We start from the raw sequence: 23,752 nt of genomic DNA, 5'->3' as shown, positions 1-23,752 counted from the left end.
GTTTAATGTTTAGAAGTCTCAAATACCAGTAGCGATGTATCACAAAAATATCTCTCTTCCTTATTATTGTGTATCGTTATCAAATCAGGTTTGCTGATAATATGAAATATCTTTCTTTAAACGTCTTACCTTTTAAAAGTGCATCACGAACGGTCCTTTTCGCTGTAACTCTATGGCGCTGATAGTCGCTGCTCACTTCAGGAGACTATTGACAGGCTCCCTGATTGAGGAGCCCTCAGTTAAAACCTCTAAATGTCTCACATGGTTTCTTTTAAACGCCTGCATGAAGCTCAAAACGGTCAAATTCTCTAATATTTCATAAAAATGCACAAATCTGAGAAAAGTCCAAAATATCAAGTTTGTGTTGCTGAACTTTGTTTTTTCTTTTTTCCTTTCCCATTAATCATCTCACAACCCTTTACATTTATCTGGTGATCCTCTCAATGATCTAACTGTAATGTAAGTAAATGTAATTTGTATCATGTGGAACACCATTTAAACGTCCACACCTCTCTCTCTCTCTCTCTCTCTCTCTCTCCCTCTCTCTCTCTCTCTCTCTCTCAGGCTTACACTTCACCCTCCCCTGCTGTCAATCTCCTCACACTCACTGCGTGTGCTGTCAATAATTGATGATCCTCACTGACTCAAAGGGTAACAGGTCTGGGAGAAAATGTCTCCCCCATTGATTTATTTATTTACAAGTCTATCTTTAAGTTCAGTCAGGCTGAGAAACCACCATGAGTGTTTATTAAAGCGGGAGGATCGATGGCATAAAGCCGCCAGACCGTGTCCGCTCTATGGCTCATGGCAGCTCCTACACCTGTGACCATGAGCGGGTTAATGCTGAATGTCTGGCTGACAGCAGGACAGAGGGAGGAAAGGGAAGCTTAAATGAGTGAGAGGCAGGGGGCAGAGAGAAGGAGGAGTGACAGAATGATCGAGTGAATTAATTCAACCTTAGCCAGTCCTGATTGACTCGGTAGCAAACTGGCATGTACAAACATTCACAGTGACACCAAAGCCATGGAGAGAGAAAAGAGGAATGACTTGTCTTTCTCCAGAAAGAGAAGTTTCACTTTTGGGGCATATGGAGGGTGAGTAAAGACCATGTTTGTCTCTAATTAGGACTGATATTTTCAAGTCAATTGAGTAGCTGCATGTGCTGAATGATACATTACATTATTTTTTAGATAAAGGTAATCTTGTCTATGTAAGATGATCCGTTTTCTTCTCCGAGTAGTTCTCACTTCCTTGTTTACAGTGTGGACAGATTCACATGTGGGGATGAGACGAGGTGAGTTTTTGTTTACCATCAAACATCAGCAGTTATTTCCAGTTCAAGCTTTATTGTGTAAAATAAGAACTGAATGAGAAGTGATGAATTGTGCTGTTAATTAATAAACCTGTTGCTGCAGACCTGAATCTGGAGAGAACAGCATACTGGACATCCTGGACTCTCCTCCCAGTAACAGACAGCCGCTCTTCTCTGCTAGCAGCAACCAGAGGGTGATATCATTATCATTTCCAACGTGCACCTTCCCGTCTTATTTTAATTAAATATAACGTATTTAAATGTTCTGCATTTCTGAGAAGTTTCCATTCGCAGCACATGTTCCTCTTCCTCCCCCACGTTTCTCCTTCCCTTTCGCTCTGTCTGCATTTGTGTCTGACGTCTGTTGCCTGTTGTTTCGTATCAGGACACAGAGCTATTTGAAATCATTGAAAAGCTGCAGGTGAGTTACAGCACGATTGATTGTGTAGTGCGCGTGTTCAGAGAAGTTTCTTATCATCTTATCAATACTCCCCTTGTCCATCAGGGCAGCAGGATCGATGAGCAGCGGTGTGAATTCCCTCTCCCTCTGAAGGTTAGTCTTCCTCAGAGTTGACTCTATATACAGGTTTAATCCCATGTGTGTGTGTGTGTGTGTTGAAACCGACCTTTCTGTGAACGCCATGACATTTGTTTCCCCAAGCAACAGACACGACAGACGCTCATCATCATCAGGTGCTCCTCTGTGTCTATTTTAGTCTCAGCTCCTGACGATAGGTGGAGACCTGCCGCTCATCCTCCCTCCGAAGCTGGGGGGCTACTGGATAGACCCCCCTCTGGAGAGGCTTGCAGATGTGAGTCCCACCTCCTCCCACCACGGCCTCGATCCAGAGACCTACGACATCATGGAGAGAGACGGGGAGGCCAAAATCTACCACGAGTTCTTCCGCTCACGAGTAAGCAGACTTCATCTAAAGTCTCGAGGAATGTGTGATCTTTCCTGGACTTACATTTTATCATCTTATGTTCCCTTTAGTACCATCACTCCTTCACAGCAGTGGATCCATCGCTGGGGCCTCTGGTTCTCTCTGTGTGTTTGGAGGAAGAGGAGAGCAAGCTGCGGGTGATGCTAAGGTTGATATCTTAAGTCAGCTATGAGACAATGTTTGGCCAACACAGCCAGAAGCATTTCCCACAGCATCATTATTTTCCTTCAAGTTTCCCTCCTTTTAAAACTGTGTGTTGCAGCAATCTTGATTTAAATGTCTCTTTATAGTTCCAAGCAATTTTGCATCACAAACAAAATCGTTTTTCTTGTCTCACAGAATGAAGGAGTGCTCTCTGCACGGAGTTTTCTCTGCCTCTCTTTTCCCCAACATCCCATCTGCTGTTGAATTAGCAAAGGTATCAAACTACTTATTCTAGAAGGAGGGAATATTCATATCCAGTATGACTAAGTACTTAATTATTAGCAGCAAAAATACTTAAACTATTGCGAGTAAAAGTTGTCATAGTTCCTTTCAGTGTTTTTGTCTGATATGTTAAGTTACTAAACATATTATTATTGATGCGTTAACATGTATGAAGCATTTTTACTGTCGTAGCTGGTCGAGTTGGAGCTAATTCTAACTACTTTATACACTGTTGGTTCATTTCATTTATGACAATTTGTCGTATTCTATAAAGTGATATGTTTTGTATGTATAATTGGTGTGTGAAAAGATAATCTGCAATGTAACTAATAACCATAGCAGTCGAATAACTGTAGAGGATTAAAAAGTACAATATTCCCAAGGCACATAGTGAAATGGAGGTATAAAGCAGCATAAAAAATAAATACTTAAGCAAAGTCCCTCAGAATTGTACTTCAGTACAGTGCTTGATAAATGTAGTTATACTCAGTCTATAAAATGACTCTTATTCTCTCCAGATGCTCTGTGATAGAGTGACTGTCTCAAAGTTTGAAGTGGTCAGCTACCTCAAGGTAATGCTCTAAAATGACCAATAACCAAAAACATATTACCGCTTCTTTTAAATCCTCTCAAAGCTCATCTCCCTCTCTCCTTCATCCCTCAGGCTCCAGAACTCATAACTACATTTGATGAACACAGAGTGTCTCCTAATTTCAAGTTTGGCATTTTGTACCAAAAGAATGGGCAGGTAAGAAATTGTGCAGAAAATGTCTTGCATTCATAGAAATTACTGAAATATGGCACCATATCATGACCACTCCAACTCAGACAACATCCATCTCTCTCTCTAGTTCACCGAGGAAGACATACTCAGCAACACTGAGGAAAGTGAAGAGTTTAAAGAGCTCATTTCTATTTTGGGAGAGACGGTCCAACTGCAAGGCTTCACCGGGTAAAGTGCACTATGTTGATGTTGTTTAGCTGGAATAATGGCACATTCAATGTGTAACATCACATGATTTCTTTCTGCTCACTCTGCGTTCTCAGGTTCAGAGGAGGACTGGATGTGTGTCATGGTCAGACAGGAAGTGAAGCCGTCTTCACTTCCTTTCATGGCAGAGAAATCATGTTCCATGTCGCAACTAAACTGCCTTTCACTGAGGGCGACCCGCAGCAGGTCAGTCACTGTATCACCCTGATGATTCACGGGACAGTTTCTCACGGTACTTTTGGAACTATATAGTGTTTTTTGTCCCCTCCTGTCCCCTCCAGTTACAAAGAAAAAGACACATTGGCAATGACATTGTAGCTTTGGTCTACCAGGATGGCCAAACCCCGTTTCTATCTGATGTTATCAAGTCTCACTTTCTGCACTGTTTCCTGGTGGTCCGGAGGACTCAGGGTCTAGAGGACACAGGTAAAACTGCGTACCAGGTGAGTGAAAAACAGTGGAATCTATCACCCTTATCAATACAAGTGTAGTTGCATCTTGTTGACCCGATTGACCCTTTTGTTAAAAAGCATATTGTATTTTGTAGAGCCCGACCAATGCTGGATGTTTTTAGGCTGATACCAATATTGCTATTTTAAAGTTTTTAAAAAATCCAACATGTCTGCTGATATTTGTTTGTTTAGCATAAATCTTTTTTTTTTTTTTTTATAAGGATATCTTACGTTTGTCGCTGCTCTCTGGTGGACAAAATATGGCGACTCAGTATTTAGACGACCTCAGCATTTCTGTGCTGTAATCTTTTGTTACTTTAACCAGTAGAAACACACTAATGCTGATATATCTGTTACCAGCTAATATCAGCTAATTCGAGCCAACATGGTTTATCAGTCTAATGTTCTTTTCTCCTCCTCACAGGTGTCCGTCACAGCCAGAGAGGATGTCCCCCCCTTTGGTCCGGTCCTCCCGGATCCTCCCATCTTCACCGATGTAAGAGACCATGCAAAAGAGCAACAAGCTGTTTTTATTTCTCTGAATATTTCAAGAAATATATGTCACAGCAACAGCCACACTTTTACATTTCTGCATCTTTTTCTTTGCTGTCCTTCTACCAGTGACTAATACAAACTTCACAAATAGACATCAAAATGTTATTCCAGAGATTTATTACTTTTTGTTTTGTTTGTTTTCCATCATTTTCACCACAACTGTTTCACCAACACCCACAACTTATTGAAATGGGGAGAATAGTGTATTAATAGAATATTTAGCAGGTATGCTGACTACTTTGATTATACTTTATTTTGTCACTTTTCTAGTGTCACCACACTACATATTCAAGTGTGTAGTATAGAATTGGCTCACGGTCTAGCTTTTGTCTTGTCTTATTTTTTGGTCCTTATCTTTTGCCTGCGTATAGGCCCCTTGTCTTGTTAACATACGTTTTTATTACTCCACCTGTCCCTGCCTCAGTCCACAGTATAAATGAGGTCTTGGTTTCCTCTGTCCTGTCTTTCAGTGTTCCCTGCTGAGAGAATTCATTCTGACCAAACTCATCAATGCAGAGATTTCCTGCTATAAGGCTCAACGATTCAGCAGACTAGAGGTAGAGGAAGACTATTTTGATTCATGCTCGTTCTTTGTGAATACCCAAGCTCTGAATTCTCTCTGCCATGTGTGCTCTACTGTCCCTCCTCCCTTACGAAGCTCCGCACTCGTTCGTTGCTTCTGGAGAGCCTGCAGGCTGAACTCTCCACCCGTTCCCAGTGCATGATGGGGGATCCATCACTGTCTGCTCTCCCATCTTCTGAGGGTGCACGGGGGGCGTCTGAGGGGACTGGAGGATTCATTGAAAACTTTAAGGTAGATGTTTGGCTCAAGTCTCAGAAGTGCTCTCCTATACTTGACTTTAATATTTTCCCTCTAACTCTCTGTCATTAGAGAGCCATTAGAGTGCGGAGTCACTCTTTCGAGACTCTTGGGGTACCCAGGAAGATGGGTGGCAGTGCATCACAGAAGCCTAAGGTAAAAGTGCTCAATGAGATTGAAGTGCTTGACTGAATAAATACTTATTGAAAGGTTTGAGCTAATGTTCCTTCTAACTTCCTTTACAGACAGATAAAGACGGAGAGGGGTAAGGCTTCTGAGAATTTGATCTTTTGTATGATTTGAACTAGAAATAAATATGATTGTTTTTGTTTTTGTTTTTCAGTGACAAATCTCCAGGACATCTGTCTGCTGACAGTCTTGGGCTGGTTGAACTCAAAGATCAAGCAAGCCCTCAAGAAGAGACATGAAAGGAAATATCAACTTGTAGATTTTAAATGTTAATATACATATAGACATTGCTAGCTGCAGACTTTATTACCCTGCAGGATGGCTCGAATGTAAATAGAGTGTAAAAGTAAATAGTATTTCTGAGAATATAATTATTTTACTGCATGTCATAGCATTAATGACGGGCCTAATATTGTATATCAGTGAAATATTAAAGATATAAAACTAACAGAAAAAAGCAAAAATGTTTTGAGTTTACACTTTGTGTGTTTTCATTTTCAATAAAACTGTTTTACTTTAAAAATGAGGGAAGTAAATAGATGAAGTGGGGAGGAGACAGAGTTGGGGAAAAGCAGAGGAAATGAAGTTAAAATTATTAAAATTAGGAATGATGGTTGTTTTGATGATGATTATTTTAACAATACTGGTAAAACATGATTATTAGAAATACAGTTGATGTTGGCAATTTCAGAAAGAAACATGTTGAACCGAAAAGGAAGCAGAAGGAAGGAGGAAGAATATACCAGTTATGCAAAAATATTGTATAAAAATACATTGAGTAACAGTCTGCATTAAAATATCAGTAAAAGTAGAAACGTATCATCAGCAAAATATAAATCATGACATAATGAGAATTATTATTGCTGTTGTGTAAATATTTTAGCTCTAAGATGTCAACATAAATGTAGTTAAATATTCTAAATACATAGATACATATTAATGAAAAATGAACCGTCGTACAAAATACAATAAGTACCTCAAAGTTGTACTTAAGTCTTGGAAATACTTCTTGAAAATGTGTTGATAATAATCTACTCCTTTCTTTCTTTCCTTTTCTTGTTAGTACAATGTAAGATAATGTGACAGACGAGACAAACATGTGTGTAACAAAACATACAGACAATAACACAAAACAGTAAAACGTAACAAAGGAGGTTGTGATTTTAATTTGGAAAACTACCACAAAGAAAGACGTTTATTAGGGAAACGTGTTTCAAAGCTCATGTGATACTAATACTGCCCCACACTCCAGTCCAGTGGGTGGCGGTAATGAGCCAATACGTTGCCTACTAAATTCAAAGAAGAAGAAACAAGACGGAGCAGAAGAAGAAAATGAGTTGCTCCACATAGTTTCTCCAGAAGAGGGCAGTAATGCGGTGGTTTGTTTGGTTTATCAATCCCGATTATACCCGTGTTGTTTGTAGCTCTAGCTAACTGTAGCTAACTTAAAGCTACATCTAATTCAACACACGGTAACAACAGGTGTCGCTAATTCCGCGACAGTGATTTCTGTGGATGAGATCTGTGACATAACGTTGCTGGTTTCACTGCGTCGGATTAGTTGAACTTCGACACACTGGGCGGTGCGCTGAAACCTGCTTTGCAAATACAGGAGACGAGTCGTGTTAACTTTAACTTCGTGTTTAGCTTAATTGAAGCGCAGCGTCACTGCGAATACAAGGAAGAGCCACTGACCTCTAACTAACCCTAACCCGAAGATGACGTCCAAGAAAGTGGTGGAGTTGTTCTACGATGTGGTTTCTCCGTACTCATGGATTGGCTTTGAGGTTCGCTTCTTTTGGATGTCACCTTCAGTAACACGGACACAGACTTGGTTATAAATAAAGCTTTGTGTGTTTCTAGATCATGTGCCGCTACAGAAACGTGTGGAACATAGAGCTCAAACTGCGCCCTGCATTTCTGGGTGGTATCATGCAAGGGTCGGGTAAGTTAACAGTGGTGGAAAGTAACTAAGTACATTTACTTTAGTACTGTACTGAAGTGCAGCTTTGAGGTACAGTTTCTGCTACTGAAGACTTGTATTCCTCTACATTAAAGAAAGTACTTATTACTCCACCACATTTCATGCTTTGCAGATTCAGATTAAATGTATAATCAGCAAATAAATACATTATTAAAGGTTAAAATAATAAAAGGTTGAGTAGTATAAAGTAATTCAAGTTTGCACACAGCTGCAACATTAAAGTAAAACACAATGCATCAATAAATATCCAATAATAGTTAGTACCTATTTTGATGCTAATACTTGTACTTCTACTTGAGTAACATTTTGAATTCAGGACTTTTACTCCTATTTGTGTGGACACATTCAGTACTGTTACGTTTCATACAATATTTATCTTTCATGACAGGAAACAAGCCCCCGGGTCTGGTTCCAAACAAATTCCAGTACATGAACAAGGACCTGCACCGCTTGTCGGAGTATTTTGATGTTCCCTTGCAGGCTCCGTCTGACCCCTTTGAGGCCATGTTCCAAAAAGGTACCTACAAGCAGGACCTGATGGGATCAGTGCTGTGATATGTGTTGATTAAACCATGGCTGGATCAAGTTGCTCATTCAGCCTTTCACAAGACCGCGGTGGCACTATTTCATCAAAGCCAACACTGCAGAGAGTTTCAGGTCTTCTTCTGTTTCCTTCTCCTAGGCTCCTTGACTGCGATGCGATTTGTGACGGCAGTACAAGAGAGGGAGACGGGTGGAGACAAGCAGGTGGAGCGGGTGTCCCGGGAGCTGTGGAGAAGGATCTGGAGTGAGGACAAAGACATCACAGAACCTGCATCATTGTCTGAGGTACCAGCGTATCCAGCCTGCTTGTGTTTGAGAAGATTAAGAAACACGGTTTGGAGTTGTCACATTTATATTTGTTTGTGCAGGCAGCGATGAAAGCAGGACTGTCTGAGAGAGAGATTAAAGAAGCGCTGGAGCTGTCCACCTCAGAGGAGATCAAAGACAAGCTGAAAAGCGCAACACAGAATGCACTTGATCACGGGGTCAGTAGTCCTTCAGTTCTCCTTGTAGATCCAGACAAGAGAGACGAGACATTGCAATGTAATGACCAGATTCTGTCCTGTTGTGTCTTCCCAGGCATTCGGCTTCCCACTTGTGGTGTGTCACGTAAATGGAAAGCCAGAGATGTTTTTTGGTTCTGACAGATTTGAGCTCATGGCTCACTGCATTGGTGAGAAAACTGTTGTCCTTCACGAAGACAAGCACATGTAGTGAAAAAGTGACAATAGAGAGATTAAAATGACACTTTACATAGCCATAGCTGCCTGAGATGTTTGCCCGATCTCATTTTGTTCTGTGTTGCAGGGGAGAAGTGGCTGGGACCTCAGCCTGACATATCCGCTGCCAAGCTGTGAGATACAAAGCTGCCATCAAACGCTGCCGGTCTGCTCACAAAGTCTTTGAGTTTTCTTCTAATTCTTCAAATATCATACGATCTGTGCATTCTAAAACCAAGCAGTGTTTTTTCCATTAGGCCTTAATAACAAATGGTGGTGTAAATAATGCGATACCTTTATACTGTTAATTATGTGCCTATTAAAAAGAACATTGACAGCTTCCAGATGATAATCTTGTTATCTTTGCGAATGAAACACAAAGGTACATTTATGAAAAGGATGCAATTGTGTATTTGTTGCATGATGTAACGCATAACTTAAATATCTCAAAAACTACGACAGTCATCAGCATTCATTGTCCCAACAGGATGAATCCTAGTGACGTTGGTGTTTCCCTGACGGTTGCTTCAGTGCCGCCATGAGGTTGACATTTGTAGTTGTGGTGAAACGCATCAGTAACTGAATGATGGATAGCCAAGACATTTAGCGGAGACATTCACGTCCCCCTCAGGATGAATTGTAATCGGGTCATGATGATCCCATCAGCCTCAACTGTACTATGTTGTTAAATGCTGTTCTTAAATCAAGCAGTTAAACCACCATACTGAATAAATAAATGTAACTTTGATCATAAATCCGTCTCTGGCTCAGTAGTTTCCTCACAGCAAGTGAGTTTAAATCGACATGGAGCGGAGGCCTTTCTGTACAGGTTCCCTCCCACAGTATAAATACATGCAAATGACTGGGTTTATGGTCTAATTTGTTTATGACTGTTTGCACAGAGGAGCTGTGTGGGTGTAACCCTCCTCTTTCCCAGTGAGAGCAGGGATACACTCCACCCTCTTGCAAAAACAAACAGGATGTGGTTATGGATGATGAATGGTTGGATAAAACCTTTATGAAATAAATATTAAATGTGTCCTTACATGAGATGGCAACAAATAACTCAATGTTTCATATTTTTCATGGAGCTTACATTTTTCAATTGTCAGTCCATCAGATGGAGAAGCTCAACTACTGCCTATCAGATCAATAATACATCACAATAGTTCATTCTGGTTAACAAATAGAAATGAGGTGTGCAGTTGCTCTCTACTTCTCACTAACACTAATCTGCTACCGTTTGTCTGAGATTTACAGCCTCCATTATATTTCTTCCCTTTCTTTCTCTTCTTAGTATGTAAATTGCATTTGAAACCGGCCATGACAAAAACGGGAGATGCATTCAACAAAGCAGTTTAACAAGTTATTCGTTTTAAAGTAACATAAAAGACAAATATAAACCAACAGTGACATGTGAAGTCAGTCATTTCAGCAGTGTAAGTGAGTGTGTGGAAACAAACCAAAACCAAAATGGGTGTCTCAGGAAGGAGAAAGAGACTCACTGAGAATCACCAGGGTTTTGATACGGGTGCACTGGCACACAGGGCCAGTGTTGCTAATGGCCTCAGGTGTTTCCACTCGGCTGACGACCCGCTGCCACACCCACCTTCACACCTGCAAGGAGAGCAGCCAAACGAACAGGCAAGACAGGTCAGAGAGGGTCGTCACTCATTTACAAGAAATGCACAACATGAAAAGATTAATAATCAATGATTCTCAGTCCACTCCACTCATTCATATGAAAAGGGAAGCGGAAAAGTCTTTCTATCTGGATAGTTTCATATGATGAAATCATTCAATGTGAAAAATACAATTAATATGCAAGCGTGTTTCAGTGTCATTAAATACAAGAAACGATTCGAGAAAGTGCCGTTTAAAGGACGTGTTTTTGTCGCACCGTGTGATATTAATTTAAATAAATATATGTTTTTGAGGGACATTTGCTTTGATCTGATTCGCGACTGTCTCTTAAGAAACTTTCCCCTTTAAGTCAAAATATTTATAGGAGTGGAATTGTTTTAATATACTTGATTTTATTGAATTGCGTCCCAAGTTAACTGCTGTAATATGTCATAATAATGCAGAATTGGGAAAATAACCAGCACATTTTATCAAGTACTGACTTGTACAAGTTTGAGGTAAATGCAATTGAATATTTCCATTTCTTGCTCCTTTATACTTTTAGAGTTGAATATTGCACTTTTTATTGCAAGTCTATTTGACAGCCACAGTAGTCTAAGTAGCCACTTAGATTTTTACTTTTTTTTTAATATCCAATAACCAATTGTTTTACGACCCCTCAGATTTATCTTGTGACCCCTACAGACTGTCGGGATCCACTGGACTGAACTACCCAGTTGTATGAAGTAAAGCTCCACCAGCTACAGTAAAATGATTGATGCATCAGTATGAACAACCTAATAATGTAATATGATATATGAGCATTTTCTGCAGAATGAATACTAAGACAGTATTGTTTCATTACTCATTTTGAATGCAGGACTTTTACTTGTGAACTGGTAATGTAACATTGTTGTATTGGTACTTTTGCTTCAGTAAAGGATTTGACTACTTCTTCCATTACTGCAATAATGCATTGTCCTAATTGACAGTACACTATTTATATATTTTTCATGATGCAGGAAAATGTATCTTCATTTAATGACCCTTGAAAGTCCCTTGAAAGTAAAGCATTATGTCACTGTTGACTAAATACTCCAGAGCAGGCGAAGCTTGTCATACAAGTTACAGTGCAATGAAAGCCCAAAACAAAGGACCTAAAAATGGCAAAGAGCGGCCGGACCAGTTTCCCCCAAACAAAGAGGATTAAGGCAGGGCCAGAAGTAGCTGACATATGTCGACTTCAGAGAAGCTGATATGACAGAATGTGGTCGAGCAAACTCTGAAAGAAAAACCTGATATCAGTGTGATGCATCATTTCTAAACACAGCGCAGAGTGGCCAAAAGGAGGAAGAAGGAAGAGGTAAATAGAAGAGAAGAGGGAGAAGCTGTAGGTGAGGAGGGTGGAGTCAAGAAAGCACACACACAAGGTGGAACGTAGACAAACAGAGAGCAGCGCATTGATCCCCTGAGCCGGACAAATCACCTGAGAAAAACAACATAATGAAGATCTGAGCAGCAGCTGAACCCGGACAACACATTCAGCCTGGAGGATGTACGAAGCGTGTCTGACTGTGTGAAAGAGGGAAACATGAGCACGCAATAACAGGATTTTACACTTTATTTTTGGGAAATAAGACAAAACTGAAGGAGCTGAGGTAAGGTATTTCATACACTACGTGTCATTTTATATGTCATGTTATAGATTGTTAATCTGAGGTAGAGTGAATGAATGTCTATTCTCTATATATGCATAATATCGATCAAACAAAAGACCATGTATCTTACTCTGGTTACAGTCTTTCTTTAATGATGGGGACATATTTGATCAGTTTTGAGTGTGCAAGCCAAAGCCTTCTTTTATATTTTCCCTTTGGGTGCGTAGTACAGCACTAGCAATTATGGGTTATGAAAATGCAGATGAACTGGTTTAGAGATCTCGGTTCTGACGTGAAAGGATAGTCATGTGGTTGAAGATTTCCACCGGTGTGGCTTCGGTGTAATCTCTGTTCCTATACACACTGCATTTAAAGCTGCTCTCAATTCAGATATACCGCGTAGAGATTCTTCACTTGGAGAGTAATCTGAAGATTTGTGTTACAAAAGAAGACAGAACAATTCGGTGAGGTGGCAGAGTCTTTATTCTGATTGTCAGTCGTCATTGGCAGGAATAAACAGTTTGGCATTCCGTCTGACACAGTGAGACAACATCTGAAGCTCCTGGTCTCAGTTACACGTTCGCTCCGACACCTTCTCATACTGGACTCCAAGAGTCATGTTACTCTTCACAGATTCAGCCCCAGAGAATAAATTGGTTTCAGGACTACCACTGTCTACTTTATGTGTGTTTCTGTCAAATATTCTAAAGCCAATACATAACAATGTTAAGCATATATAAATAGGCCTACTAGAAACCTACCGAATATAATGTATGGCTGTGTGAACTGTGTGTGAGAAATGGACACAAGTCAATTAAAAAATATCTTTTTTACATTTGACAGAATGTCTTCTGAGGCAGACTTCCGCTGCCAGCATGGAGATACTATCTGTGGTAAGTTTCTATCAGCAGAGACAGACTCTGCCCATTAGAGGCCTTGACTAGACAGATGAACAGATGACATACCAGCACAGACTGCACAGAGAAACATGTCATGACACATTTTTAGATCACTGTATCTGACTTGCTGAGTGTTTGGTGTTTCCTTGTGTCCGCCCTGCTTGCAGAGATCCGTTTGTACGAGCAGGAGGTGATCATTGTGCCCGTCTTGCTGCTGGCCAGCTTCCTGGTCACTCTGGTCTTTATTCTCCTGATGCACTTTTGTCCAGAGAAAGTCGATCGTATTCGCCCGCAGGCCTCAAAGCCGGCCTCCAGGAGAGTGCTGCATGGCATCGATGGTAAGACACTGGAAAAGATACCAGTTTGGTAACGTTGTTTAAGCCTAAATAAAGGAAATAACAGATCACAATATCACAAAAAATACATGTAATCTACACTGTCAGCAAACAGCAAGCTGATTCCAGATGTGTATTTTTGTGTTTTATATTTTCCAAGTGATGTACGAGACACGGTTCATTTTGCTTCATTTTAGCAGGCATTTTATGCATAATACATTTGCTACAGAATCATTTGAAAGTGATTTTTTTCCTGAATAATTTTCTAATAGGCTGTCGTTATCTAAATGTTACTTTTTAGGTGGCAGCTCTGGGGCATAAACATTTTACTGTTTTATTCCTTTTTCACCACTTATCCATATTCTTGGAATCAATGTTTTCAACGACAATGTCAATCAGTTATGGAGTAATTATTCCTTCATTTGTAAACATTACACTGCAGAGCAGCATTTGTGTTTTTTAATAAAGCAAGGAGATGATGAAGATCAATACTTCTGTTTACCTACTTTCATGTAAATCCTCACACTTATCTCTAATGATAATTTGTCCCTGTCTCCCTCTCTGTCTCTCCTTAACTCTCCATCCATAGCGCCACCAGGTATCAATGTCCTGGAGCATGAGAGCATCGCTCTGGAAATGCCCAATAGCTACTCCACCTTCAACCCCCCGAGCATGTACGACTCTAAAACCCCCTCCAGGTCTGTGGCCACACTCTCCCTCCCCCCCTCCCAACCAACACCCTCCCTCCCAGCCAGCCCCCCACTGGAGCCCCTCATGCCCATTTTCACTCCCATCGTCCAGCCCAGGGAGTTGCCCCGTCAGAGGCTGCCTGAGTCCTTCAACCTGGTCACCCCTCTGCCTGTTGCCTTCTCCCTGCGGCCCAACACCTCTGTGTCCCTCTACAGGGCCCGAATGGAAAACAGAAATGTGGTGCTGCGAGTTCTAAATGGTGAGATAGTTAAACATTTATTTAATGGAGGCTCCTAATTGTCTCATTTGATTTTCAGGACATAGTTTCTGTAACTGCAGTGTTCCTCTTTTAATCTCCTCTCCCTCTCGTTCTTGACCTTTACAGACACCGCTGATGACACAGAAAGACACAGCTTCCTGGGCTTTGCCTCCTTCCTGGCCCAGCTGGGGCCACATCCCTTCCTGCCAGAGCTTCTCGGTGTGGTCTCACTTCGAGCTCCTCTGGTTACAGTTATGGAAGAGATGGAGAACAGAGACCTGCTCAGCTTCCTGTGGCGATGCAGAGAGGTATGTTTTATTTTACAGAGAGTATTCTGCTGCCATGTGTGTTACCTCACTTCAAACTTCAAACCATACACATTTAATGCAAAAAAAACAAGAAACAAACATTTAAACGTCTCTTTGTGTTTTTTTCATTTCAGCAACACGTGGATCCTCCATGTGAGATGACTGAGAGACGAATATTTACCATGGCTAAACAGGTGGCTTCAGCACTGGTCAGTATGCTAACAAACATCTCTTTTACACCATTTTACACCACACATTTTACTTTAAAATCACTGACACACACTAACCCTGTCCTGACTATCTCAGCATCCTGCTTGTTGGCAGGGCTTCCCCTCTAATAATCCTTCATCATGTCATGCACCCGCCTAACAATCCCAAATATGACTCAAATACAATTTTCATCGTCTGATTACTTTGTGGAAATCTGAGAACAACCTATAATCTGTATAGCAATGCTAGCAGATCTGGAGGCTGTACCTTCACACAGCTGCGCTTTAAGTTAAAACCTAAGTGGTGAACCAACACACCGACAGACCAAGAGACATCTCTAGAGCCACGAGCATGGCTGAAAAAAGAATTCCTAATAATTCTGTCAATTCAATTCCGTCAACCCCAAATTAAACTGCTTTAATCCACTAACTTTTTAAATATCTCTCTATGCTTTAAATCACTGGATTTATCCCAGCAATACACCTACTATCTAAAGCAGTTTCTGAGGTTTCTGGAAGACCTTGGCATGTTTACTTCATGTCAACAGTGATGACTGCAATGAAACTAGCTGCGCAGGTTTATGTGTTTAATCCTGAGATGCCCCATGTTTTATTGCGCAACCAGGAGTTCCTTCACAACAAAGACCTTCTCCACGGAAACATTCGTGCCCGCAGCGTACTGGTCACCAAGGACTCCACTGCCAAGCTTTGGGGCCTGCATGGGGTCTACACAAGGAAGAACCAGGGAGCCATGCAGAAAGACGATCCCAGTATGAAGAAATGGCAGGCACCAGAGCTGCTCGCCAGGAGACCCGCCAGTCAGAGCAGCGACATGTGAGTTCTCCTGTTTTTTTACATCCTCCAACACAGATGCTGCTGCAGCATAAAAAACACATTGTTATTTAATATTTATATAATGCTGAGTATATTATTAAGAGTGTAACCATTATTTGTGTCGGTGTGTTCCTCTCTAGCTGGTCATTTGGCATCTTACTGTATGAAATGGCAACAATGGGTAAGTTGTATTTTAACTCTTGGCAACATAAGTCATAAATGAAAAACAACCTCTCACTTTAATACAGTATCTCTGTTTTGTAGCTAATGCAAACCCATTAACAGGACTACTTTATTGAAATATTAGATTTTAATTTGATTTCTGTAATGTGTAAAGTATTTCTTTTAGCCAAAAGAAAACACCAATAAACAGCACCTCTATTGATTTCCCAGAAAAGTTACAATACAACATAATATATATTGATATGGCAATGTAAGAGTAAATATATTGATATCATATCGCCCCTCCTACCGACAACATTTTCTCTTTTCTCTCCAGGTGAAGCTCCGTTTGCAGAAATCTCAGTTAATGAGCTTCTGCAGTTTCATCAACGAGGGAAAAGTCTGAAAAAACCTTCAAACTGTTCCAACACGCTGTAAGTACCCACTGCACGCTCTACATGACACAAAACCTGAAGTACTGCCGTTTCCCTCTTTAACAAATGTGCTGTAAATCTCTCAGGTACTCCGTCATTAAGGGTTGCTGCCACTGGAAAGATCAAGACCGACCCTCTCTGGCTGAGGTGAGCCGCAAGATCCTCTCAGGAGAGAAAAATGCCTCTGACAAAGTCCTCAAGGTGTCTGGGACAGTTAACATTGAGAAGTACCTGCAGGAAGCAGGATACGGGGAAACCAACAGCTACACTGTTTTGTGATCAGTTTTCCGCCTGTGTCAGCAAAATAAATTGCACTATTCTCCCCAGCGGTACACTTCTACAAAACAATATCTGTCAGGTGCAATAAAAGTGTCCCAAACTGTGTTTATGAGAGCTTTGGGCACTAACATTTTTTTATGTATTCTCCTACTTCAGGTTCGGAAACAAGAAAAACTGTATGTGAAATAAGTTAACTTCGGGGAACTAATTAGTTTCATTTAAGTAAGACCTCATAAATATGTGTAAATACCGTTGAGGTTCAGTTAGGGTATTACGACCGGTAATTTTGCTGTAGTAAACTTTAAGATATGTAAACTTGACAAATGTACAGTCGCTGCATCCTGAACTTGTAGTCGGTACTGTCAACTTATGACAGTTTACAGATCTTGTAGAAGCAAATATATATTAACAGATGTGATATATGTTAGTACCACATTTTTGTGGTTATACAATTTGGAAGTTGTGGAAATGAAGGGCACATTAAAGTATTTATGCTATTTTTACACTCACTGTCTTTTCTATAAGCTCAGCTCATGTGAACATCTGTGAGCAAGAAATGAGCTCGAACAGTTTACACAAATGTAAATGTGAATTAAAAAAATGCAAGAACAATCTTTTTCATTTTCAAGTGGCATCATGGGGGTATTGAAAGTATACACAGAGAGGTCCAGTAACAGGTATTGTTTATTGGTAGTACTGCATACATGTACACAGAGCACTTCCATTCAGCCCCTTGAGAGAGCAAACCACGAGGAATACCTATTTTCAGGTAGTTAAGTTGATTAAAGCTACTACAACTATATCATATCCATGAAAAAATAATTTTGATTGTAGTACAAAATGGAAAAGATACAAAACTAAACTTTTGAGAACTGGTAAAATGAACTAATTAAAATACCAGGCGTTCTTAGTGTCCTCTACTTGGTGTGATTGGAGCCTAGATAGAACATCTATGGTAAATAAACAGGTAACTACTAAAAATACAAATATATAAATGATGTGGACTGATGAGGACATCACTCCATATCATGCCACTAAAGTTAAAGCACCATTTGAAATACAGCAAGAAGGCAACGTTCTTTTCTTTTCCCACCCAACAGGTGAACTGTCCTAGACGCACAGACTACTGCACAGACTACTGCAGTACACATACAGAAGGCTTCTACACAGTGACAGAAAGAAACCTGACAAACACTTCTGACATGGACACAGACTGTCCATGCTCACCACTCACACGAAACAGTACACACAGAACATGTTTTTGTACATTCACTGTCCAGAAAGTAAACTGTGCATCCTAATGTCTCGATGGTGCACCATTGTTTTGTAAAAAAAAAAAAAAAAACATCCTCACTGTCCTCAAAGAAGAAATGGGAGCAGGTCCACATATTGATTCCAGTGAGGAGTCATCAATGAGGAAGTGATCCTGACGTCCCTCTGAGTCACTCACGCAGGGTGTTGATGGAGGCGCAGATCTTGAGAGCTGGACCCAGCTTGATATTCATTGTGGAGATGAGATGGTCCTCTCGCAGGAGCATCAGAGCCTGTCCGTCTATTTCCTGGGACAGAAACTGGGCGGCCAATTCTTCACAGCCTGGACACCACCCGACAGGAAGACAGACTTAGTACAAAGATAGAGCAGGAGACATAGAAAACGGCTGTCTAATAGTCTGAACACCAACCTTGAAGTGAGGAGATAAACCTGCAGACTTCCTCCACGCTCCACTGGGCAGGAGTAGCCGAGAGAAAGTTAGCCCCCTCTAGTGGGAGGCTCCCAGGAGCCAAGCTGTCAGACGGAGGAGCACCGAGCTCAGCTCTGGAGCAGGAGTGTGAAGAGCTCGGGGACAGGGAGGGAGACTCGTCCTCCTCTTCACCGTCGCTGGATACGTCCTCCGAGCGACTGGACTCAGAGTGACACTACGTCCAAAAGAGTGGAGATACAAAAGCATAAGCCTGACATTTGTTTTATAAATACTTTCTCTAGTATCACTATCAACAAATGAAATGTATGTGTATACACAGACAATGAAAAAGACGCTGCCGTGTTTAGGCCTAGGTGACGTTATGTTGAGTGTTGATGGAGCTGCTACAATGTTAGCCTAGCCTAGCACCGGTCGATGCGAACTCCATTCAGAAACACGTTTTTTTTTTTGCTTGTCGTCTTGCGGAGAGAACTAACAAAACATGAATTCTAACTTTTTACAAATCGGCACCATTATGAAGTTATTTCGGCATCTTTTTTGTCCGTTTATTTCGGTTAAATCACAGCAAAGTCCGTTTATTTTGGGTTCATATAACGTTAGCTGTAAACCAGCCGACGTGTGGCTAGACTCTGTGAATACACCTCGATGAAATCCTCGGCGCTCATCCGGTTGTTGTTACGGACCCGGACGAGGCGGCATTTAGCTTTCAGGTATTTCAAGTACAAAACTAAAATAGTAGTTTTGTCCTCCATGGTTAATGGCGGCAAGAAATGGACGGTTTCATTGAGATAAGCCACGCCCCCTCTCCGGCGCGTTTAGCGCGAATGACCACAAATGGCCCCCGCGAGTAAACTGACGCGAAATAACGAGGCGCGAATTAGTTTGGTGTGAATACTTTCTCAACCCAATTAGCTCTCATTTATAAAGATGTACACCTATATAAAGACAGATCACAGGTATAACGTTTTAATCTTTAAACAATGTTAAATAATTGTTTTTAAACAGCTGGGCACTCTAGACATTACTGAGCATCCGGCTGCACCAGCAGTCTCATCCTTTGAACTACAGATATCTTACCTTAACAGATAGATGCCTGCTTGATAATTTATTACACGTGATACTAGAACTGCTCCTGCGTGAGGGGCCTCTTCGCCTAGCAGCGCTCTCATTGGTTGCTGGAGGTGTTGGCAGCCCTGCACCACTCCTCCCTCTGCTGGTCTTGAAGTGTTGGCTGCAGCTCACGTTATACCTGCGGATCCGAGAGAACAGTCAAAACCCAGAAGACATTCCTAGATCTTTGTACTTGTTTTTACTCCCGTGGCATCCCCCGATGTAGTCGTTTGGCTTGTACAACATCACGAAACCAACCTAAATAAAAAAGATACCCATATGGGAAGCTAAAGTAAATCATACCTCTTTGCACAGGTATTTGAACAGAACCTCTTTGATCCTCTGAACTGGCTGGCGGGGGCGAGGCTTCCACAATACTCACACTTTAACACTGAAGAGGAAAAGGAACGGATGAAACTATGTTACATAGGAAATACTAACACACACAGATTCATGGTATCATACTTGATCTTTAAGAAGATAAAGAGATATTCAACCACTTACACGGAGGTCCATTCTCTGAGCGGCCAACCAGGGCAAAATCTCTGTCTTTGAGGAGTCCAGCAACCTGTCACATCAAACACAAGCCCGAACTTATTCACATGGAAAAGGTGCAAAGCCAGTGTATTTGAAATAAGAGATTTGATTGAAATCTGTGTTGTCGCAGCAGTGCACACTGACGGGGAAAGGCTCGGCTCCCTCCTGGATGACAAAGCCCTCTATGAGGTGGGTAAGCACTTGAGGTTTGACCACTGCCTGGGGAACAGGCGCTCTGTCTTTGTCCCCATGCCCGACTCTTGACAAGGGCAGAGGCAACAACAGGGTGGGAGGAGATGAGAATGCAGCTGCAACAGGAGGAGCTAGTCAGGATCAAAAGAAACAGGGACAATAATGAGCTTTTAAACAAATTTCTAGACTTATAGTTACCAAAAGTAGTGCTACTAATAGCCTATGCTTGGTTTGGAGATGACAAATAGACATACCTGAGTCCTTTGGGACAGGGGATAAGGGAGGAGCAGAATCTTTCATGGGTGCAGAGGATTCTGTCGCCATCTCATTTGGAGCATCACAGTCAGATTTTCTCTTCAGAGAGCCGATGGCAGGCTTAATCTAATGGTATATGGGGGGACTGTTAAAATTCCTTGTAGTTATCCTTACACCTAACCCAAAAAGTGTCGCTAAGTACGTCCTTTCATTGATCGATCTTACCATAGCACTGATGTTGGAGACTGTGTTGACATTCCCGCCAGCTGTACCTTCGTGGGCCGAGCTGCTTCGTGCGTGTGCCAGAGCCAGTGCCTGTGTGTTTCCTGTTAAGCCCTGCCGGGCACCCACGAGCTGCACGGGGATATGGGGACTGATGTGCTGGCTGTTGCTAGGTGGCGCTGGGAGAATGTGAGGTGGGTGTCGAGGAGGCAGCTGCACAGGTAAGCGGTGTCCCTGAGCGGTCTTGGGCTGGATCGGCACAGGTCCTTTTTCCGTAGGAGTGCTGGCCTGTTGTAGGGGCTGCACCACCAGAGTCTGCGTGTTAACGTTGGCTTTTTGGGTCACTGAGCCAATGGAGTAGCCCTGGGTGGTGGTTGTAACACTTGAGGTGGGCACCAGGATCACAGGGGCAGCAGAGGAGGACAGGAGGAGCTGGGAGAGAGGGAGTGCTTGAGATGAAGTGGAGGAAGGAGCTACTGAAGCACCAGGAGTACCAGTCTTTAAAGTCATGGGGTTGGCAGAGGACTGATGAGCAAAGTTGGGTTTGGCCATCTGTTGCTGCTGTTGTGGTTGCACTTGGTGCTGCTGAGCCGTCTGGGCGAATGTCTGCTGCTGCTGCTGCTGACCGAGAGGGAAGCCGGCAACATCTTTCCTCTCTAGAATCTCAGACTTTACCGGAACTGCTCTGGGAGTAGAAGTGCAATGGAGGGCCAGATTCTGCACCTATAAGATATAGAAAGAAGGAGGTTGTGGGAAATGCATTGAAGAAAAGTAGCAAGACTGTGCTTGGTGTACATATTTAAGACTGTACGACTTCAAAAAGATCAGACTTTACATTACAAGGCAACGTTAATCAAACCTGATCATTGTCAGACTGAGCACCGGCAGTGGTAGGAGTGACTTCATGCTGTTGTTGTTGTTGTTGTTGTTGCTGCTGCTGCTGCTGCTGCTGCTGGGGCTGTGTCTGGGCAACTGTTGCTACAGTAGCTGTTGCTGTACCACCAGGCATGAAGATGAGCTGAGAGGCAAGGGGAGCCCTAAGAGAGCGGTTGACCTATGTGAGGAGCAAGACAGATGTCAACATCGTAAATAGCAAATATTTCAGTGAAGGACTAATAGTGGCTGTTACTGCTCAGACTAACAACAGTGTTTATTTTTGTTCCTAAGTAAATGTTGTAGACTGCATGATTCTAGTTATGAGTAGCAGAAAACACCAACCCAAAAGTAAATCTCTTAAGCACTAAATCAGACAAGCCCAATATGCATTAGTTTAGTTGATTATTACACAAAAACAATACTTTTTAACTCACCCTGAGGTACATCTGCCCCTGTCCTGCAGGGTTTCCACCTAGCAGCACTGACTGGTTGAGAGCGGTTGTTGTTGCGGAGGTGGCCGGACCGTGGGGACGAGGATTGGTCATGGTACCTCCTGCAGACGTGGTGCTTAGGTTGACCTGGAAGGAAAAGAAAGTTTTAAATTCCTATCAAACTTACCTTACTATTTCAAAATGTTGCTGTGTGAATCATAATTTAAACAACTTACAACAAAACTTACTGTGTTGGTTGCCTGGGACATGCTGTTACTTGGCGTATTGGACTGTCGACTAGCTGCAAGCGTAGCAGCCTGATTTAAACGGAGAGCAATGAAAGGGACGGGGTTCAATGCTTCTGAATGTATTGTTGTACTGACTGCATTTTACTGTCATCGTTTTGGGTTACCTGTTGCACTGCGGCCAAGTTGTGGAGTTGGGCACTGTTGATCTGCTGCTGCAGCATCAGCTGCTGGAAGTACTGAGCTGCATTTGGCTGTCTTTGCAGCGCTTGAAGAGCCTTAAAAAACACAAACACACAAATACACGTCTCACAAAAAAAGTCTTCACATTTGTATATTTTTACCAATTCAGGACAACAAACAGCCTTTTTATCACATCTATGCAGTCGCTTATGCACACCTGTACAGCCTGTCTCTCATATAGAGACATGTGGGCTATCTGGGGTGCACGAGAGTTCCCACTTGTCGGAGGATTTCCGTTGGTGGTGCCTGTGTTTTTGTCTTCACCTGCATCCATGTTTGCTGCTCAAAACACAGAAGACACTCATCAAAGGTAGTTGTGACCAAACGTTTTTGTTGTATGTTGCAAAGTAACTGTACATTTTTTGTCAAGCACTTGTTGAATGTGCAATTTACACTCTTTACTGGAGCCACACGATACAAAAAAAACACATAAATAAATGCACATGTGAAATGTTAAATTATCAGTTAGCTTAAGTACATTACAACCAAACTCTGTGTCAACTCAGTAGGTTTGAGCTTGCCAGATGTTATTGCTAAACTACTAATAGCAGGAATCGTGTGCATTAAGGTATTTACATTAGCACACCAGTTGTCAACATAATGGATGAATGCGAGAGAAAAAACATGGAGGAAAGCTTTTCATTTTTTTTAAAACAAGCTAGCATCTGTGGCTAACTACTACTTTGCCAGTTAGCTAACCCGTCTCTCAACAACATTCTGACAAACCGCAACTAAAATACATTAACGTATGTAGAAGTATTGAATGTAGGTGGGGAAGTAGTTAGTTTCGTCACAACACTTGAATTACGAGTAGAAAAGATGCAGCGTTAGTTTAACGTAAGCTGGATATGCTAACTAGCAATGCTAGCTGCTTACTGCAGGCAAAAAGCGAGCAACTACGTGGCTATCATTCTCACAAGAAGTCAACGTCTAATTTTTTTCAGTGTGCTTATGTGTTTACCTCTCCTTGGTATTCTGTCCTTTTCACACTTAAATGCACTCGAGTTTATATTGCGATCTTGTTTTGAACTGCCAACAACGATAGCCACTTTCAGATGTTTTTGCCTCCAACGAAGCCCCGCCCCTTACGAGTCCCCATCTTCTTCTTCTTCTTCTTTGTGTGGTGGCGGATTGCAAAACCACAGTAAATCACGTATACCGCCCGATACCGCCGCATACTGCATCAGCGTGTGCCGATCCCACACACAAGCCCAGGTACATCTGCCAAGAGGTGTTTGCTCAAAACCCACTCAACATTAGCAAACAAGAGCTTTACCATAACGTTCATTCAAACACAAAGTATTACTTAAATG

The 23,752-nt window shown here is 41.8% G+C and overlaps 4 protein-coding genes across 6 annotated transcripts; 3 read left to right on the top strand and 1 right to left on the bottom strand.

The window, feature by feature from the left end:
* The first annotated feature begins 984 nt into the window (after nucleotides 1-984).
* Nucleotides 985-6,246, top strand: rap1gapl (RAP1 GTPase activating protein-like). Of its 2 annotated transcripts, XM_076109285.1 has the most exons (19): nucleotides 986-1,094; nucleotides 1,262-1,294; nucleotides 1,416-1,506; nucleotides 1,698-1,733; nucleotides 1,818-1,865; nucleotides 2,029-2,226; nucleotides 2,307-2,404; nucleotides 2,596-2,674; nucleotides 3,201-3,254; nucleotides 3,347-3,430; nucleotides 3,534-3,634; nucleotides 3,730-3,859; nucleotides 3,955-4,116; nucleotides 4,550-4,621; nucleotides 5,151-5,237; nucleotides 5,339-5,494; nucleotides 5,573-5,656; nucleotides 5,746-5,765; nucleotides 5,844-6,244. In XM_076109285.1, exons 1-19 carry the CDS (start codon nucleotides 1,024-1,026, stop codon nucleotides 5,926-5,928), a joined length of 1,689 nt encoding a protein of 562 aa, XP_075965400.1. In that variant the 5' UTR covers nucleotides 986-1,023; the 3' UTR covers nucleotides 5,929-6,244. The 2 variants fall into 2 exon arrangements, with proteins under 2 accessions (XP_075965399.1, XP_075965400.1); XM_076109284.1 differs by having other exon boundaries at nucleotides 985-1,094; nucleotides 1,698-1,865; nucleotides 5,844-6,246.
* Nucleotides 6,247-7,053: 807 nt separating this feature from the next.
* Nucleotides 7,054-9,275, top strand: LOC142969409 (glutathione S-transferase kappa 1-like). The gene is made up of 7 exons (XM_076109286.1): nucleotides 7,054-7,476; nucleotides 7,553-7,634; nucleotides 8,062-8,190; nucleotides 8,356-8,501; nucleotides 8,585-8,701; nucleotides 8,796-8,889; nucleotides 9,024-9,275. Exons 1-7 carry the CDS (start codon nucleotides 7,408-7,410, stop codon nucleotides 9,071-9,073), a joined length of 687 nt encoding a protein of 228 aa, XP_075965401.1. The 5' UTR covers nucleotides 7,054-7,407; the 3' UTR covers nucleotides 9,074-9,275.
* Nucleotides 9,276-13,060: 3,785 nt separating this feature from the next.
* styk1b (serine/threonine/tyrosine kinase 1b) lies at nucleotides 13,061-16,672 on the top strand. The gene is made up of 9 exons (XM_076109009.1): nucleotides 13,061-13,109; nucleotides 13,283-13,453; nucleotides 14,040-14,399; nucleotides 14,526-14,707; nucleotides 14,842-14,916; nucleotides 15,542-15,750; nucleotides 15,891-15,931; nucleotides 16,250-16,346; nucleotides 16,433-16,672. Exons 1-9 carry the CDS (start codon nucleotides 13,061-13,063, stop codon nucleotides 16,623-16,625), a joined length of 1,377 nt encoding a protein of 458 aa, XP_075965124.1. The 3' UTR covers nucleotides 16,626-16,672.
* A 619-nt stretch (nucleotides 16,673-17,291) lies between these two features.
* Nucleotides 17,292-23,537, bottom strand: phc1 (polyhomeotic homolog 1). Of its 2 annotated transcripts, none has more exons than XM_076109211.1 (14): nucleotides 23,401-23,537; nucleotides 22,597-22,718; nucleotides 22,364-22,474; nucleotides 22,188-22,268; nucleotides 21,955-22,098; nucleotides 21,504-21,698; nucleotides 20,648-21,367; nucleotides 20,422-20,548; nucleotides 20,120-20,298; nucleotides 19,943-20,006; nucleotides 19,742-19,829; nucleotides 19,406-19,577; nucleotides 18,308-18,542; nucleotides 17,292-18,219 (listed from the first exon to the last, which is right to left on the bottom strand). In XM_076109211.1, exons 2-14 carry the CDS (start codon nucleotides 22,711-22,713, stop codon nucleotides 18,068-18,070), a joined length of 2,385 nt encoding a protein of 794 aa, XP_075965326.1. In that variant the 5' UTR covers nucleotides 22,714-22,718; nucleotides 23,401-23,537; the 3' UTR covers nucleotides 17,292-18,067. The 2 variants fall into 2 exon arrangements, with proteins under 2 accessions (XP_075965326.1, XP_075965327.1); XM_076109212.1 differs by having other exon boundaries at nucleotides 22,200-22,268.
* Nucleotides 23,538-23,752: the final 215 nt, after the last annotated feature.

The sequence above is a fragment of the Anarhichas minor genome, unplaced genomic scaffold (genome assembly GCF_050575085.1).
Source record: "Anarhichas minor isolate MPS153535 unplaced genomic scaffold, ASM5057508v1 ptg000041l, whole genome shotgun sequence".
Taxonomy (NCBI): Eukaryota; Metazoa; Chordata; class Actinopteri; order Perciformes; family Anarhichadidae; genus Anarhichas; species Anarhichas minor.
Note: the sequence above shows the minus strand (reverse complement) of the source record. Positions and strands in the feature narration are given on the sequence as shown.